Here is a 17,713-nt window from a genome sequence, read left to right as displayed (position 1 = left end):
TCGCCCTTCTCGAAGAGTTCATCCTACAACTCTACTTCCTGTGACTTAAGGGGCAGTGCGTTGTTTCACTAGACAGCAGGATGACTAGGTACAGAGGTCTGGTGTGCAAGTTGGGGAATACAGTGCAAATTCATACGAGCACAGACGAAGAGTCAGTAGCATGGACAGCTGCAACACCCTCCCCTCACCTTCCCCTGCGGATTCCCTGGCTGCTGGCTTCCAAGTAGCCCTAAGAAAAAGGTCCATGAACTGGTATTGCCGGTTTTTATGGTTGGTTTTTAACGACCTACAATACCCTGCATGCTCGGAACTAGCAAAGGACACGGCAGATTCTTTCATTATAAACTTTTATAAAACTGAGCCTGTTACTGCGAACGTGAGTCAGCACCCCTTAACTACACACCACCATGATAAAAAAGTACAGTTTAAGGAAGCCTAAAGCAAACAAGGCCCACCCAGTCTCCAGCCACACCACGCCCTCCTGGGGGCGGGGCCTGGGTTGAGCCTCCAGTGAGAACCTCCCCAGCTGGTCTCCCCTAGAAAAACACTGCATTGCTCCATTGTGCAACTACTTCCGGACCACAGAGCTTGCCCTAGGTTCACTGTTCTCCAACTCGACCGCCACTCTTTACCAACCCGGTCATGTCGTCCTGCAGCCGCGTGGCGCTGGTGACTGGGGGTAACAAGGGCATCGGCTTAGCCATCACGCGTGACCTCTGTCGGAAGTTCTCAGGGGACGTGGTGCTCACCGCCCGGGATCAGGCAAGGGGCAAAGCCGCGGTGCAGCAGCTGCAGGCGGAGGGCCTGAGCCCGCGCTTCCACCAGCTGGACATCGACGACCTGCAGAGCATCCGCGCCCTGAGAGACTTTTTGCTCAAGGAGTACAGGGGACTGGACGTGCTGGTCAACAATGCAGGCATCGCCTTCAAGAGTAAGCCCTGGGGTGTGGAGAGGGGAGCCGGCTTCCCAGCGATGTCAGGGTGGGCTCTGCCTCTCAGGGGAGCACTGCTAGGGCAGGGGCAGTCTGTCGTGGTGGTCTAGAACAGGTACCCTGGGAGATAAGGAACAGGGTGGGGACTGCGGGCAAAGCAGAGCCCTGTGTTTACCTAACTAGAACGCGTTACCATCTTTTCCAGATTTCCCTCACCCAACTGTTGAGTAGATGAACATGGGTATACTTGAATAGAACCCCTACGTGATAGTAAAATTAACAAGGAATTGAGTGGAGAAAAAGAGAAGAGTAAGGGAGGAGGGTTACTTTGAGATCTGAGAAACAACCCTTTCCCAGCCCAACCCCCACCCCTGGGTGCTGTCTTTCAAAAATGATAGAATATATTCAGATGGACAGTAGGGCAGTACCCTGACTAAATACTTGGAGGTGGATTTCTAGGGCTCCCAGTCCTGTCTATACCGTCCCACTGGAGTAACTCGATTCTCTTTCTCCCCTGGAAGATGCTGACCCAACCCCCTTCCACATTCAAGCAGAAGTGACATTGAAAACTAACTTTTTTGGTACCCGAGATGTCTGCACTGAGCTGCTCCCTCTAATGAAACCCCGAGGTGAGTCTGGTGGGTGCTTTCCAGGCCGCTGCTCTCCCTTTGTGCCACAGCCTCTCTGAAACTTGGAGGATGTGTCTCTGCTCTTTGGGTCTCAATTCTTTGTGGCCCCTGATTCTCTTTTTGCTTGTCCGACTCCTCTTTAACCATCCACTCTGCTTCCAAGGTCTGTTTGTTCCACATCCTAACACTTTAAGGGCATTTAGAATTCCATTCCTCTCTTAACCCTGGTCCACACCAACCGCATCCTGCAGCTCACAATGCCCTGCCCCACAAGCCCACACAGTACCTCCCTCAGCTCAGCTCCACAGCAGGTCTGGATGGGAAAACTGCAACCCCACCTAGGAAGATTCCTTTCTTGAGCGTGCTCCTGTCCAGGGTTTGTACACCCTGTCTACAAGTCTTCTCCTCCCAAAGATACTTCAGGGGACAAGCCTAAGCCTTTAGCATGGTTCATACCACTTGATAATCTCACCTGTCTTTACTACAGGCTGATCTTAGCTCTCCATCAACTTGTTCATATTCTGCAAAACAAACTATTATACATTTTTTATCAAGAACTGCTAAAACCCTATGTTGTTTGCAAAGCATGTGAACCACCCCTCACTATACATGGACCAGCAATGACAAGTGTGCCCCTGTAGGACTGTGAGGGTCTGGTTTAGAGATGAGGAAGTATACCTCATCTGAACTCATGTCCTCTCTTCCGGTTGCTCCTCTGCATCTCCAGAACCTCTAAGGGCTGCTGTTTCCATGGTCACCTGACTTCTCTACCCACCCAAACCTTGAACGAAAGAATACAGTTTCTTATTCTACCTCAGTCCTGTTTGCACATTCTCTCTCACATGGAAGTTTCTGGTGTAAAACCTCACCAAGATAAAGTGCCATCCGTGTGTATACCTCTTTACATAGCAATCTGTACTGTGTTTTAGGCAGAGTGGTGAACGTATCGAGCATGATGAGTCTCATGGCCCTGAAAAACTGCAGCCCTGAGCTGCAGCAGAAGTTTCGAAGTGACACCATCACAGAGGAGGAGCTGGTGGGGCTCATGAACAAGTTTGTGGAGGACACAAAGAAAGAAGTACATGAGAAAGAAGGATGGCCTAAGAGTGCTTATGGGGTGAGCAAGATTGGGGTGACAGTCCTGTCGAGAATCCACGCCCGGAAACTCAGCGAGCAGAGGAAAGGGGACAAGATCCTCCTCAATGCCTGTTGCCCTGGGTGGGTGAGAACAGACATGGCAGGACCAAAAGCCACCAAGAGTCCCGAAGAAGGAGCAGAGACCCCCGTGTACTTGGCCCTTTTGCCACCAGATGCAGAGGGACCTCACGGGCAGTTTGTGCAGGAAAAGAAGGTTGAACAATGGTGAACTCAGCTCTCGCCTCTCCCCACATCACCTCTCCCTCTTTGTATCCTGTTAGTGAGGGCCAAGGGACATTGATAATATACTAACACAATATACTGGTTGAACACTCATTTACTACTTGACTGTTTGACCCTTGTAATTCTATGAATTGTTTTATGATTCCCTCTATGATACAGGATGAGAAAAAGTCAATTCTGGAAAAAAAATAAAAATATGTAGCTGGTTCCTTAAGCATGATTTCTATAATTTTGGAGTTCCTTTATGTGTGTGAGCATCTTGTCTAGGTGGATGGGCGTGTACCACGTGCATAAAGTGTTCATGGGGACCAGATGAGGGCAGAGGCTCCCCTGGAGCTGGGGTTAAAGATGGCTGAGGTCTCTACAAGAGCAGCAAGGGCTCCTCTCAGCTGAGCCCTCTCTCCAGTCCTCATTGGGCAGCTTCTGCCCAGGCAAAATCAGCTTCATCTCAAGGGTTTAATCAAAACCAAGTCAGGCCAATGGAAGGAAGAGCACAGCTGCAGTCAGTGGAGATCTCAAGAGTCAGTTCAGAATACGGGGGGCTCTGTGATCCCCACCGGCTGTAGCAGCCACACAGGTGTGTCCTGGGTGACAGCCGGACAAGCTGAGGAGCCTGAGTCCAGGACAGTGTCTGAGGTTCACAACAATCTCAGCTCTCAAAAGAATAAGAGAGCATTTATGCTGGAGCCACTGAGAGACCACGGCCTGGGAACGCAGAGTTAGGTGTCCCACATTCTATGTTCCAACATTAAAGCACTTTCATCTAGGTTTTATACCTTCCTTTGTTCTATAAAGTTTTATTGAGCAAAGTAAAATATGAAGGAAATTTAAAATACATTGGTAGGTAGACCAGAGAAATGGGTACAATGAGAAAAGAGAACCATTTTATAAGCCCAAGATGTTGTTTAATGACTTTCTAGTTCTTGGATTAGTGTAAGTGATGTTCTGCTGAATTAAAAGCTTCTAACAGGTATCAGCAGCATGACCCTCTTCCTCCTCCTCTTCATTATCCTCATCATCTTTAGATGTGTGTTCAGAGTGGTACAAGGAGTGACCGTTCCAGACGCTAAAACCAGCCCAGGATGTAATTAGCCTCTCAACCTGCTCCATTCCAGTCCCTCTATTGAACTGAACGTCCAATCAGTCCATACAAGACTCCTCCCTGGCGTTCTGATCACAGAGATACAGCTTCTCTTCAGAACTTTACATCACAGCTCCTCCGTTGACCAAGCACCACATTTTCTGCATGCAGGGGCTCCATCTTTAATGTTCTGAGGTCCCTCATGGCGTGAACTCAGGTCTAGGACCTGCTGTGGATGAGGCTTGAGCAGTGAGCAGGACAGCATCATTAGGAGAGAGGAATACAAGAGAAGCCATTAAGCAAGCATCATATGGAAGCAATTAGCCACTAGGATCCGCCTCTGAATTATTATCTTTTACCCCCTGATTCTGACACTACATTTACATGTGATTGATTACCAAATTAAGAACAGGATTTGGCCCAATGAAGGGAAAATTACAGATGAGACCCACGTCTAAAATTTACAAGACCCACTGTGTAGTTTCCGTATTTTACAGTTGTTTGTATTTGATGAATTTGCTTACATTTAAATGGTTAGAAATGGAAATTTTAATGTAGTTACTCTGCTATTGACTCACTTTTTTCTTACTTAATAATTATTTGATTAATTTTTAATCCCAACTCATTGTACTATAGAACATTTTAGATACTTATAAATCAGGACTCACCAGTATTTAAACTATAAAACATCAAAAATGGTTTTTACCAGACATTGATGTCATTTGTATAATTTAGATACAAATAACCAGAATCTTTCGGTATCTCTAGCTGGTGAAAATGAGGTGTATCCAGTTTCTCTAGAGTAACTGACCTCATAGAATGAACACCTCTCTCTACGTGTGTGTGTGTGTGTGTATGTGTGTGTGTGTGTGTTTAGTTTGGTATGATACATGTGTATGTTGCGTGTGTGGTATGGTTGTGGTGTGTGTGATGTGTATTTGTTTATAGATTGTGTGGTATGACATGTGTAAGGTGTGTGTACTGCGTGTGTGGATGGTATAGGTGTAGTGGTGTAACATGAGTGTGCGATGAGTATGGTTTGTGTGTCATATGGTATGTGTGTATGGTGTGAATGGTATGTTTGTGACATGTGTATTAGGTGTGGTGTGGTGTATGGTGACAGGAATTATTGGTGTCTATGACGGTGTTTGATATATGTTTATAACTGTAGTATGGTGTGGTTTGTGAGTGATATGGTTTATGTGTCCTCTGTGGGTATGGAGTGTGGTATGGTGTGTGATATGTGTGATGAGTGTGTTATATGTGTGTATGTGTGCTGTGTGCATTTGGTGTGTGTTATGTGTGTATGCTATGTTGTACAAGTGGCGTTGGTGTATTGTATATGGTATGGTGTTTGTGGTGGTGTGTTTCTGTGTGTATGGTGTGGCATGTTTGTAAAGGGTATGTACTGTATGTGTGGTGTGTGCTGTGGGGTGGTATGTGTGTATATGCTGTGTATGTGTGTCTGGTGTGTGTGCAGTACAATGTATGTGTGGGTTTGGAGAGTCGGAACGTGGTGTTAAAGTATATGTGTTCTGTATATGTGTGTGTGTATGTCTGATCATGCATGTGTGCAAACCAAACACCGCGCAAACCTGCAGAGGTGTCACAACAATTTCATGGAATCAGCTCTGACCTCCACTTTACATGCCTTCCAAGGACTAAACCCAGGTTACTAGGTTTTCCAGGCACCTGCCCGCACCTGCTGAGTCATGGCACACTTGCCAGACATTTTCTGATTATGAACGTGCTAGACCCAAAGTCCAGAACCGGAATCACCACCAAGAGACCAACTCCAATGCCAAAACAATGCAACAGCAGCAACAGAAATAGTGCAGGAGAGACCCCCACCAGCTGACAGAGGGGATTATAAAGAGAAGGAGTCTTAGGGATTCCAAGCCTCTGGGCCTGTGACGGGTTGCCCCCTAGTGGGGTGGTATTGCAAGCTCTAGAGCCTCAGAGATTATCCTGCCAAGTTTCAGAGTCCAAGGATTTTTTTTTTTTTTCCAACTCTAGGTTCAGGGACAAAGCGTCTCTTCTCTTAGATCCTTTCCCATTTTCAGGCTGTGTTTCTTTCCCTGGGTTGGGGCTGGAGCCCAGCAGTTCCAGGTCTGTGTAGAGACTGCAGAACATGGGTTTTCTGGGCCTGGGTGTCTCAAATGCTTGGTAAACAGCTGACTGGAGGGCTGGCCTGAAATGGGAATTTACTTACATGACTCTATATAGAAAGGTCTCATCTGTTTCCTGGATTTCACTGTATTCCCAATACCAGCGCCCTCATGAATACAGAGGTCAGTGCAACTCAAAAGTCTTACTTTATTCCAAGGGCCACTGTGGCTGGGAGCAACCTTCTGAAGAGTAAGGAAATGGAACTTGACCTTGGATCCCTAGTTCCTGGGTGTCAGGAGCAGTGAGGATTCGTGTCCCTCTACTGAACCAACTGTAGACTTTCTCAGCACAGAGCATCCTCTCGTCTTCAAAGAGGAATAAGAGGTCCATTGTATGCTATTTTGAGTGTAGGTGAGCAACCTTCCCTGATGTCCCTTGCCTCTGTACACGTCAGTCCTCACCTCCAGGTAAGGCAGGCATTAGAAGTGTGTAAAGAGAAGCCCGTGCGGCTAGGAAGGAACGCTTCTGCCCAAGGATTATCCAACAGCTTTGCTTTGTACGCAGTGGGAAATTCAACACGACTTCTGAACCCTCGCCCTTCTCGAAGAGTTCATCCTACAACTCTACTTCCTGTGACTTAAGGGGCACCGCGATATTTCACTAGACAGCAGGATGACTAGGTACAGAGGTCTGGTGTGCAAGTTGGGGAATACAGTGCAAATTCATACGAGCACAGACGAAGAGTCAGTAGCATGGACAGCTGCAGCACCCTCCCCTCACCTTCCCCTGCGGTTTTCCCTGGCTGCTGGCTTCCAAGTTGCCCTAAGAAAAAGGTCCATGAGCTGGTCTTGCTGTTTTTTTATGGTTGGTTTTTAACGACCTACAATACACTACATGCTCGGAGCTAGCAAAGGACACGGCAGTTTCTTTCAGTATAAACTTTTATAAAACGGAGCCTGTTAACTGCGAACGTCAGTCAGCACCCCATAACTACACACCAACATGATAAAAGTACAGTTTAAGAAAGTCTAAAGCAAGCAAGACCCACCCAGTCTCCGGCCACACCACGCCCTCCTGGGGGCGGGGCCTGGGTTGAGCCTCCAGTGAGAACCTCCCCAACTGGTCTCCCCTAGAAAAACCCTGCTTTTCGCCACTGTGCAACTACTTCCAGGCTACATAGCTTGCCTCAGGTTCACTGCTCTCCAACCCGACCGCCACCCTACACCCACCCGGCCATGTCGTCCTGCAACCGCGTGGCGTTGGTGACTGGGGGTAACAAGGGCATCGGCTTAGCCATCACGCGTGACCTCTGTCGGAAGTTCTCCGGGGACGTGGTGCTCACCGCCCGGGACCAGGCAAGGGGCAAAGCCGCGGTGCAGCAGCTGCAGGCGGAGGGCCTGAGCCCGCGCTTCCACCAGCTGGACATCGACAACCTGCAGAGCATCCGCGCCCTGAGAGACTTTTTGCTCAAGGAGTATGGGGGACTGGACGTGCTGGTCAACAATGCAGGCATCGCCTTCAAGAGTAAGCCCTGGGGTGTGGAGAGGGAAGGCGGCTTCCCAGCGGTGCCAGGGTGGGCTCTGCCTCTCAGGGGAGCATTGCTAGGGCAGGGGCAGTCTGTCGTGGTGGTCTAGAACAGGTCCCCTGGGAGATCAGGAACAGACGGGGGGCTGCGGACAAAGCAGAGCCTCATTGGGCCTCGTTTTTATCTAGAACGAATTAATCATGTTTCAACTTGTTGAGTAGTTGGATAGGGGATACTTGAGTAAAACTTTTCTGACAGTGAAATAAACCAGAAATTGAAGGCAGCGAAAGAGTAGAGGAAGAGGTGTGACATTAAGATCCTGATCCTCAGGCTCCCATGGGCACTCAGCAATTCAGTCCTGCAGTCTTTCAAATCAAAGGAACCTTTCTGATTGACAGTGGGGCAGTACCCAGACTAAAGTTGGAAGTAGATCACTGAGGCTCTGGGTCAGGTCCCACACAGTTAATCCATTCTCTTTCTCCCCTGGAAGATGCTGACCCAACCCCCTTCCACATTCAAGCAGAAGTGACATTGAAAACTAACTTTTTTGGTACCCGAGATGTCTGCACTGAGCTGCTCCCTCTAATGAAACCCGGAGGTGAGTCTGGTGGGTGCTTTCCAGGCCGCTGCTCTCCCTCTGTGCCACAGCCTCTCTGAAACTTGGAGGATGTGTCTCTGCTCTTTGGGTCTCAATTCTTTGTGGCCCCTTATTCTCTCTTTGCATGTCCGACTCCTCTTTAACCATGCACTCTACTTCCAAGTCTGTTTGTTCCACATACTCACACTTTAGGGGCTTTTAGGATTCCATTCCTCTCTAAAACCTGATGCACACCAACCGCACCCAGCTGCTCACAATGCCCTGCCCCACAAGACCTCAGACTGTACCCACACAGTGCCTCCCTCAGCTCAGCTCCACAGCAGGTCTGGACTGGAAAACTGCAAGCCCACCTAGGAGGCCTCCATTCTGGAGCGTGCTCCTGTCCAGGGTTTCTACGCCCTGTCTACACAAGTCTTCTCCTCCAAAGATACTTCAGGACAGAGCCCAAAACTTCAGCATGGTTCACACCACTTGATAATCTCACCTGTCTTTAATACAGGATGATCTTAGCTCTCCATCAACTTGTTCATATTCTGCAAAACAAACTATTACACTTTTTTTTATCAAGAACTGCTAAGGCCCCATGTTATTTGCATAGCGTTTGAACCCCCCCCTCTTCATAAATCACGTACCAGCAGTGACAAGTGTGCCCCTGTAGGACTGTGAGGGTCTGGTTTTGAGCTGAGGAAGTATACCTCATCTGAACTCATGTCCTCTCCCCTGGCTGATCCTCTGCATTTCCAGAACCTCTAAGAGCTGCTATTTCCATGGTCACCTGGCTTCTCTACCCACCCAAACCTTGAACGAAAGAATACAGTTTTTTATTCTAGCTCAGTCCTGTTCTGCATATTCTCTCTCACATGGAAGTTTCCTGGTGTAAAACCTCACCAAGATAAAGTGCCATCCGTGTGTATACCTCTTTACATAGCAATCTGTGCTGTGTTTTAGGCAGAGTGGTGAACGTATCGAGCACGATGAGTCTCATGGGCCTGAAAGAAAGCAGCCCGGAGCTGCAGCAGAAATTTCGAAGTGACACCATCACAGAGGAGGAGCTGGTGGGGCTCATGAACAAGTTTGTGGAGGACACAAAGAAAGGAGTGCATGAGAAAGAAGGGTGGCCTAAGACTGCTTACAGGGTGAGCAAGATTGGGGTGACAGTCCTGTCGAGAATCCATGCCCGGAAACTCAGTGAGGATAGGGGAGGGGACAAGATCCTCCTCAATGCCTGTTGCCCTGGGTGGGTGAGAACCGACTTGACTGGACCAGAAGCCCCCAAGAGTCCCGAAGAAGGAGCAGAGACTCCCGTGTACTTGGCCCTTTTGCCACCAGATGCAGAGGGTCCTCACGGGCAGTTTGTTCATGAAAAACAGGTTAAACAATGGTGAACTCAGCTCTCGCCTCTCCCCACATCGCCTCTCCCTCTTTGAATCCTGTTGGTGAGGGCCAAGGGACATTGATAATATACTAACACAATATACTGGTTGAACACTCATTTACTACTTGACTGATTGACCTTTGTAATTCTATGAATTGTTTTATGATTCCCTCTAAGATACAGATGAGAAAAAGTAAATTCTGAAAAAAAATAAAAATATGTAGCTGGTTCTTTAAGCATAATGATTTGTATAATTTTTAGGTTCCTTTATGTGTGTGAGCATCTTGTCTAGGTGGATGGGCGTGTACCACATGCATAAAGTGTTCATGGGGACCAGATGAGGGCAGAGGCTCCCCTGGAGCTGAGGTTAGAGATGACTGAGGTCTCTACAAGAACAGCAAGTGCTCCTCACAGCTGAGCCCTCTCTCCAGTCCTCATTGGGCAGCTTCTGCCCAGGCAAAATCAGCTTCATCTCAGGGGTTTAATCAAAACCAAAGTCAGGCCAATGGAAGGAAGAGCACAGCTGCAGTCAGTGGAGATCTCAAGAGTCAGCTCAGAATACGGGGGGCTCTGTGATCCCCGCCAGCTGTAGCAGCCACACAGGTGTGTCCTGGGTGACAGCCGGACAAGCTGAGGAGCCTGAGTCCAGGACAGTGTCTGAGGTTCACAACAATCTCAGCTCTCAAAAGAATAAGAGAGCATTTATGCTAGAGCCATTGAGAGACCACGGCCTGGGAACGCAGAGTTGGGTGTCCCACATTCTATGTTCCAACATTAAAGCACTTTCATCTAGGTTTTATACCTTCCTTTGTTCTATAAAGTTTTATTGAGCAAAGTAAAATATGAAGGAAATTTAAAATACATTGGTAGGTAGACCAGAGAAATGGGTACAATGAGAAAAGAGAACCATTTTATAAGCCCAAGATGTTGTTTAATGACTTTCTAGTTCTTGGATTAGTGTAAGTGATGTTCTGCTGAATTAAAAGCTTCTAACAGGTATCAGCAGCATGACCCTCTTCCTCCTCCTCTTCATTATCCTCATCATCTTTAGATGTGTGTTCAGAGTGGTACAAAGAGTGGCCGTTCCAGACGCTAAAACCAGCCCAAGATGTAATTAGCCTCTCAACCTGCTCCATTCCAGTCCCTCTATTGAACTGAACGTCCAATCAGTCCATACAAGACTCCTCCCTGGCGTTCTGATCACAGAGATACAGCTTCTCTTCAGAACTTTACATCACAGCTCCTCCGTTGACCAAGCACCACATTTTCTGCATGCAGGGGCTCCATCTTTAATGTTCTGAGGTCCCTCATGGCGAGGACTCAGGCCTAGGACCTGCTGTGGATGAGGCTTGAGCAGTGAGCAGGACAGCATCATTAGGAGAGAGGAATACAAGAGAAGCCATTAAGCAAGCATCATATGGAAGCAATTAGCCACTAGGATCCGCCTCTGAATTATTATCTTTTACCCCCTGATTCTGACACTACATTTACATGTGATTGATTACCAAATTAAGAACAGGATTTGGCCCAATGAAGGGAAAATTACAGATGAGACCCACGTCTAAAATTTACAAGACCCACTGTGTAGTTTCCGTATTTTACAGTTGTTTGTATTTGATGAATTTGCTTACATTTAAATGGTTAGAAATGGAAATTTTAATGTAGTTACTCTGCTATTGACTCACTTTTTTCTTACTTAATAATTATTTGATTAATTTTTAATCCCAACTCATTGTACTATAGAACATTTTAGATACTTATAAATCAGGACTCACCAGTATTTAAACTATAAAACATCAAAAATGGTTTTTACCAGACATTGATGTCATTTGTATAATTTGGATACAAATAACCAGAATCTTTCGGTATCTCTAGCTGGTGAAAATGAGGTGTATCCAGTTTCTCTAGAGTAACTGACCTCATAGAATGAACACCTCTCTCTACGTGTGTGTGTGTGTGTGTGTGTGTATGTGTGTGTGTGTTTAGTTTGGATGATACATGTGTATGTTGCGTGTGTGGTATGGTTGTGGTGTGTGTGGTGTGTATTTGTTTATAGATTGTGTGGTATGGCATGTGTAAGGTGTGTGTACTGCGTGTGTGGATGGTATAGGTGTAGTGGTGTAACATGAGTGTGCGATGAGTATGGTTTGTGTGTCGTATGGTATGTGTGTATGGTGTGAATGGTATGTTTGTGACATGTGTATTAGGTGTGGTGTGGTGTATGGTGACAGGAATTATTGGTGTCTGTGACGGTGTTTGATATATGTTTATAACTGTAGTATGGTGTGGTTTGTGAGTGATATGGTTTATGTGTCCTCTGTGGGTATGGAGTGTGGTATGGTGTGTGATATGTGTGATGAGTGTGTTATATGTGTGTATGTGTGCTGTGTGCATTTGGTGTGTGTTATGTGTGTATGCTATGTTGTACAAGTGGCGTTGGTGTATTGTATATGGTATGGTGTTTGTGGTGGTGTGTTTCTGTGTGTATGGTGTGGCATGTTTGTAAAGGGTATGTACTGTATGTGTGGTGTGTGCTGTGGGGTGGTATGTGTGTATATGCTGTGTATGTGTGTCTGGTGTGTGTGCAGTACAATGTATGTGTGGGTTTGGAGAGTGGGAACGTGGTGTTAAAGTATATGTGTGTGTGTATGTCTGATCCTGCATGTGTGCAAACCAAACACCGCGCAAACCTGCAGAGGTGTCACAACAATTTCATGGAATCAGCTCTGACCTCCACTTTACATGCCTTCCAAGGACTAAACCCAGGTTACTGGGTTTTCCAGGCACCTGCCCGCACCTGCTGAGTCATGGCACACTTGCCAGACATTTTCTGATTATGAACGTGCTAGACCCAAAGTCCAGAACCGGAATCACCACCAAGAGACCAACTCCAATGCCAAAACAATGCAACAGCAGCAGCAGCAGCAACAGAAATAGTGCGGGAGAGACCCCACCAGCTGACAGAGGGGTTTATAGAGAGCAGGAGGCTTGGGGATTCCAAGCCTCTGGGCCTGTGACGGGTTGCCCCCTAGTGGGGTGGTATTGCAAGCTCTAGAGCCTCAGAGATTGTCCTGCCAAGTTTCAGAGTCCAAGGATTTTTTTTTTTTTTTTTTTTTTTTTTTTTTTTTTTTTTTTACCAACTCTAGGTTCAGGGACAAAGTGTCTCTTCTCTTAGATCCTTTCCCATTTTCAGGCTGTGATTCTTTCCCTGGGTTGGGGCTGGAGCCCAGCAGTTCCAGGTCTGTGTAGAGACTGCAGAACATGGGTTTTCTGGGCCTGGGTGTCTCAAATGCTTGGTAAACAGCTGACTGGAGGGCTGGCCTGAAATGGGAATTTACTTACATGACTCTATATAGAAAGGTCTCATCTGTTTCCTGGATTTCACTGTATTCCCAATACCAGCGCCCTCATGCATACTGAGGTCAGTGCAACTCAAAAGTCTTACTTTATTCCAAGGGCCACTGTGGCTGGGAGCAACCTACTGAAGAGTAAGGAAATGGAACTTGACCTTGGATCCCTAGTTCCTGGGTGTCAGGAGCAGTGAGGATTCGTGTCCCTCTACTGAACCAACTGTAGACTTTCTCAGCACAGAGCATCCTCTCGTCTCAAAGAGGAATAAGAGGTCCATTGTATGCTATTTTGAGTGTAGGTGAGCAACCTTCCCTGATGTCCCTTGCCTCTGTACACGTCAGTCCTCACCTCCAGGTAAGGCAGGCATTAGAAGTGTGTAAAGAGAAGCCCGTGCGGCTAGGAAGGAACGCTTCTGCCCAAGGATTATCCAACAGCTTTGCTTTGTACGCAGTGGGAAATTCAACACGACTTCTGAACCCTCGCCCTTCTTGAAGAGTTCATCCTACAACTCTACTTCCTGTGACTTAAGGGGCACCGCGATATTTCACTCGACAGCGGGATGATTAGGTACAGAGGTCTGGTGTGCAAGTTGGGGAATACAGTGCAAATTCATACGAGCACAGACGAAGAGTCAGTAGCATGGACAGCTGCAGCACCCTCCCCTCACCTTCCCCTGCGGTTTTCCCTGGCTGCTGGCTTCCAAGTTGCCCTAAGAAAAAGGTCCATGAGCTGGTCTTGCTGTTTTTTTATGGTTGGTTTTTAACGACCTACAATACCCTGCATGCTTGGAGCTAGCAAAGGACACGGCAGTTTCTTTCAGTATAAACTTTTATAAAACGGAGCCTGTTAACTGCGAACGTCAGTCAGCACCCCATAACTACACACCAACATGATAAAAGTACAGTTTAAGAAAGTCTAAAGCAAGCAAGACCCACCCAGTCTCCGGCCACACCACGCCCTCCTGGGGGCGGGGCCTGGGTTGAGCCTCCAGTGAGAACCTCCCCAACTGGTCTCCCCTAGAAAAACTCTGCATTTCTCCACTGTGCAACTACTTCCGAACGACAGAGCTTGCCCTAGGTTCACTGCTCTCCAACTCGACCGCCACCCTACACTCACCCGGCCATGTCATCCTGCAGCCGCGTGGCGTTGGTGACCGGGGGTAACAAGGGCATCGGCTTAGCCATCACGCGTGACCTCTGTCGGAAGTTCTCCGGGGACGTGGTGCTCACCGCCCGGGACCAGGCAAGGGGCAAAGCCGCGGTGCAGCAGCTGCAGGCGGAGGGCCTGAGCCCGCGCTTCCACCAGCTGGACATCGACGACCTGCAGAGCATCCGCGCCCTGAGAGACTTTTTGCTCAAGGAGTATGGGGGACTGGACGTGCTGGTCAACAATGCAGGCATCGCCTTCAAGAGTAAGCCCTGGGGTGTGGAGAGGGAAGGCGGCTTCCCAGCGGTGCCAGGGTGGGCTCTGTCTCTCAGGGGAGCATTGCTAGGGCAGGGGCAGTCTGTCGTGGTGGTCTAGAACAGGTCCCCTGGGAGATCAGGAACAGACGGGGGGCTGCGGGCAAAGCAGAGCCTCATTGGGCCTCGTTTTTATCTAGAACGAATTAATCATGTTTCAACTTGTTGAGTAGTTGGATAGGGGATACTTGAGTAAAATTTTTCTGACAGTGAAATAAACCAGAAATTGAAGGCAGCGAAAGAGTAGAGGAAAGAGGTGTGACATTAAGATCCTGATCCTCAGGCTCCCATGGGCACTCAGCAATTCAGTCCTGCAGTCTTTCAAATCAAAGGAACCTTTCTGATTGACAGTGGGGCAGTGCCCAGACTAAAGTTGGAAGTAGATCACTGAGGCCCTGGGCCAGGTCCCACACAGTTAATCCATTCTCTTTCTCCCCTGGAAGATGCTGACCCAACCCCCTTCCACATTCAAGCAGAAGTGACAATGAAAACTAACTTTTTTGGTACCCGAGATGTCTGCACTGAGCTGCTCCCTCTAATGAAACCCGGAGGTGAGTCTGGTGGGTGCTTTCCAGGCCGCTGCTCTCCCTCTGTGCCACAGCCTCTCTGAAACTTGGAGGATGTGTCTCTGCTCTTTGGATCTCAGTTCTTTGTGGCCCCTGATTCTCTCTTTGCTTGTCCGATTCCTCTTTAACCATCCATTCTGCTTCCAAGGCCTGTTTGTTCCACATCCTCACAATTTAGGGGCTTTTAGAATTCCATTCCTCTCTAAACCCTGATGCACACCAACCGCACCCAGCTGCTCACAAATCCCTGCTCCACAAGCCCACACAGTGCCTCCCTCAGCTCAGCTCCACAGCAGGTCTGGACTGGGAAACTGCAAGCCCACCTAGGAAGCCTCCATTCTGGAGCGTGCTCCTGTCCAGGGTTTCTACGCCCTGTCTACACAAGTCTTCTCCTCCCAAAGATACTTCAGGACAGAGCCCAAAACTTCAGCATGGTTCACACCACTTGATAATCTCACCTGTCTTTACTACAGGCTGATCTTAGCTCTCCATCAACTTGTTCATATTCTGCAAAACAAACTATTACTTTCTTTTTTGTCAAGAACTGCTAAGACCCTATGTTATTTGCATAGTGTGTGAACCACCCCTCATCATACATGAACCAGCAGTGACAAGTGTGCCCCTGTAGGACTGTGAGGGTCTGGTTTTGAGCTGAGGAAGTATACCTCATCTGAACTCATGTCCTCTCCCCTGGCTGATCCTCTGCATTTCCAGAACCTCTAAGGGCTGCTGTTTCCATGGTCACCTGACTTCTCTACCCACCCAAACTTTGAACGAAAGAATACAGTTTTTTATTCTACCTCAGTCCTGTTCTGCACATTCTTTCTCACATGGAAGTTTCCTGGAGTAAAATCTCACCAAGATAAAGTGCCATCCGTGTGTATACCTCTTTACATAGCAATCTGTGCTGTGTTTTAGGCAGAGTGGTGAACGTATCAAGCATGATGAGTCTCATGGCCCTGAAAAACTGCAGCCCTGAGCTGCAGCAGAAGTTTCGAAGTGACACCATCACAGAGGAGGAGCTGGTGGGGCTCATGAACAAGTTTGTGGAGGATACAAAGAAAGAAGTGCATGAGAAAGAAGGGTGGCCTAAGACTGCTTACGGGGTGACCAAGATTGGGGTGACAGTCCTGTCGAGAATTCACGCCCGGAAACTCAGTGAGGATAGGGGAGGGGACAAGATCCTCCTCAATGCCTGTTGCCCTGGGTGGGTGAGAACAGACATGGCAGGACCAGAAGCCCCCAAGAGTCCCGAAGAAGGAGCAGAGACCCCCGTGTACTTGGCCCTTTTGCCACCAGATGCAGAGGGTCCTCACGGGCAGTTTGTGCAAGAAAAGAAGGTTGAACAATGGTGAACTCAGCTCTGGCCTCTTCCCACATTGCCCCTCTCTCTTTGTATCCTGTTGGTGAGGGCCAAGGAACATTGATAATATTAACACAATATACTGATTTAACACTCATTAACTACTTGACTGATTGACCTTTGTAATTCTATGAATTGTTTTATGATTCCCTCTATGGTACAGGATGAGTAAAAGTCAATTCTGGAAAAATAAAAGTATGTAGCTGGTTCTTTAAGCATAATGATTTGTATAATTTTTAGGTTCCTTTATGTGTGTGAGCATCTTGTCTAGGTGGATGGGCGTGTACCACATGCATAAAGTGTTCATGGGGACCAGATGAGGGCAGAGGCTCCCCTGGAGCTGAGGTTAGAGATGACTGAGGTCTCTACAAGAACAGCAAGTGCTCCTCACAGCTGAGCCCTCTCTCCAGTCCTCATTGGGCAGCTTCTGCCCAGGCAAAATCAGCTTCATCTCAGGGGTTTAATCAAAACCAAAGTCAGGCCAATGGAAGGAAGAGCACAGCTGCAGTCAGTGGAGATCTCAAGAGTCAGCTCAGAATACGGGGGGCTCTGTGATCCCCGCCAGCTGTAGCAGCCACACAGGTGTGTCCTGGGTGACAGCCGGACAAGCTGAGGAGCCTGAGTCCAGGACAGTGTCTGAGGTTCACAACAATCTCAGCTCTCAAAAGAATAAGAGAGCATTTATGCTGGAGCCACTGAGAGACCACGGCCTGGGAACGCAGAGTTAGGTTACCCCATATTCTGTGTTCCAACTCAGAAGCTGTTTTTATAGACCAAAGTAAGTCATAAATCAGACAACTTTAGACTACGTTTGTCGGTATACCAGAGAGGCAGGTACAAAGAGACAGGGAGCTATGCGTAGGCCCAGATGCTGTCCCAGAACATTCTTAACTCTTAGAATGCTGGAAGCTGGTCTTCTGCTACGTTAATAGCTCCTAAGAGGTTTTTATTTATTATCCCTAATTAATTCCACATATGAAGTGAAGTAAGAAATGGGCATTCCAGAAGCTAAAACCAGCCCAACATAAAGTAATTAGCCTCTGAACTTGCAAAATTCCAGTCTCTTTAGACTCCTGCAGGTCCAGTCAGTCAGTCTCTGCAGACATGGTTTCCTCCTGGAGTTCTTTTCAGCGAATTTTGTTCACAACAAACAGCCACACCAGTGAGTCTTATGTGAGTTTGTGCTTATAGGAAATGTCCCCATAGTGTGTGTGTGTGTGTGTGTGTGTGTGTGTGTGTGTGTGTGGCTGGGGTGACTTCGTGTGACGTTTGTGTGTGCGTTTTCATGTGCACATATATGACAGCCTCGGGGGTGCTGTCTTGAACCTTGTAAAGATTTGTCACT

General features: G+C 47.8%; 3 protein-coding genes across 3 annotated transcripts; all 3 read left to right on the top strand.

Moving 5' to 3' along the window:
- Nucleotides 1–535: 535 nt before the first annotated feature.
- Nucleotides 536–3,154, top strand: LOC146895734 (carbonyl reductase [NADPH] 1). The gene is made up of 3 exons (XM_087899086.1): nt 536–931; nt 1,453–1,560; nt 2,490–3,154. The coding sequence occupies exons 1-3, from the start codon at nt 643–645 to the stop codon at nt 2,924–2,926; spliced, it is 834 nt and encodes a 277-aa protein (XP_087755212.1). The 5' UTR covers nt 536–642; the 3' UTR covers nt 2,927–3,154.
- Nucleotides 3,155–7,242: 4,088 nt separating this feature from the next.
- Nucleotides 7,243–9,870, top strand: LOC148122899 (carbonyl reductase [NADPH] 1-like). Its single transcript, XM_087899046.1, has 3 exons — nt 7,243–7,654; nt 8,146–8,253; nt 9,202–9,870. The coding sequence occupies exons 1-3, from the start codon at nt 7,366–7,368 to the stop codon at nt 9,636–9,638; spliced, it is 834 nt and encodes a 277-aa protein (XP_087755172.1). The 5' UTR covers nt 7,243–7,365; the 3' UTR covers nt 9,639–9,870.
- A 4,121-nt stretch (nt 9,871–13,991) lies between these two features.
- LOC148122898 (carbonyl reductase [NADPH] 1-like) lies at nt 13,992–16,589 on the top strand. The gene is made up of 3 exons (XM_087899034.1): nt 13,992–14,390; nt 14,883–14,990; nt 15,924–16,589. Exons 1-3 carry the CDS (start codon nt 14,102–14,104, stop codon nt 16,358–16,360), a joined length of 834 nt encoding a protein of 277 aa, XP_087755160.1. The 5' UTR covers nt 13,992–14,101; the 3' UTR covers nt 16,361–16,589.
- Nucleotides 16,590–17,713: the final 1,124 nt, after the last annotated feature.

This window comes from Myodes glareolus, chromosome 2, assembly GCF_982192425.1.
Source record: "Myodes glareolus chromosome 2, mMyoGla1.1, whole genome shotgun sequence".
In the NCBI taxonomy this organism is placed as follows: domain Eukaryota; kingdom Metazoa; phylum Chordata; class Mammalia; order Rodentia; family Cricetidae; genus Myodes; species Myodes glareolus.
This window is presented reverse-complemented; position numbering and strand designations above follow the sequence as displayed.

What these genes read in the sequence shown, in the direction of transcription:
- LOC146895734 (XM_087899086.1), top strand. Translation starts at nt 643, where the DNA reads ATGTCGTCCTGCAGCCGCGTGGCGCTGGTGACTGGGGGTAACAAGGGC. An exon ending in TGCAGGCATCGCCTTCAAGA is followed by an intron (nt 932 to 1,452) that starts GTAAGCCCTGGG and finishes CTCCCCTGGAAG; the next exon opens with ATGCTGACCCAACCCCCTTC. An exon ending in CCCTCTAATGAAACCCCGAG is followed by an intron (nt 1,561 to 2,489) that starts GTGAGTCTGGTG and finishes ACTGTGTTTTAG; the next exon opens with GCAGAGTGGTGAACGTATCG.
- LOC148122899 (XM_087899046.1), top strand. Translation starts at nt 7,366, where the DNA reads ATGTCGTCCTGCAACCGCGTGGCGTTGGTGACTGGGGGTAACAAGGGC. An exon ending in TGCAGGCATCGCCTTCAAGA is followed by an intron (nt 7,655 to 8,145) that starts GTAAGCCCTGGG and finishes CTCCCCTGGAAG; the next exon opens with ATGCTGACCCAACCCCCTTC. An exon ending in CCCTCTAATGAAACCCGGAG is followed by an intron (nt 8,254 to 9,201) that starts GTGAGTCTGGTG and finishes GCTGTGTTTTAG; the next exon opens with GCAGAGTGGTGAACGTATCG.
- LOC148122898 (XM_087899034.1), top strand. Translation starts at nt 14,102, where the DNA reads ATGTCATCCTGCAGCCGCGTGGCGTTGGTGACCGGGGGTAACAAGGGC. An exon ending in TGCAGGCATCGCCTTCAAGA is followed by an intron (nt 14,391 to 14,882) that starts GTAAGCCCTGGG and finishes CTCCCCTGGAAG; the next exon opens with ATGCTGACCCAACCCCCTTC. An exon ending in CCCTCTAATGAAACCCGGAG is followed by an intron (nt 14,991 to 15,923) that starts GTGAGTCTGGTG and finishes GCTGTGTTTTAG; the next exon opens with GCAGAGTGGTGAACGTATCA.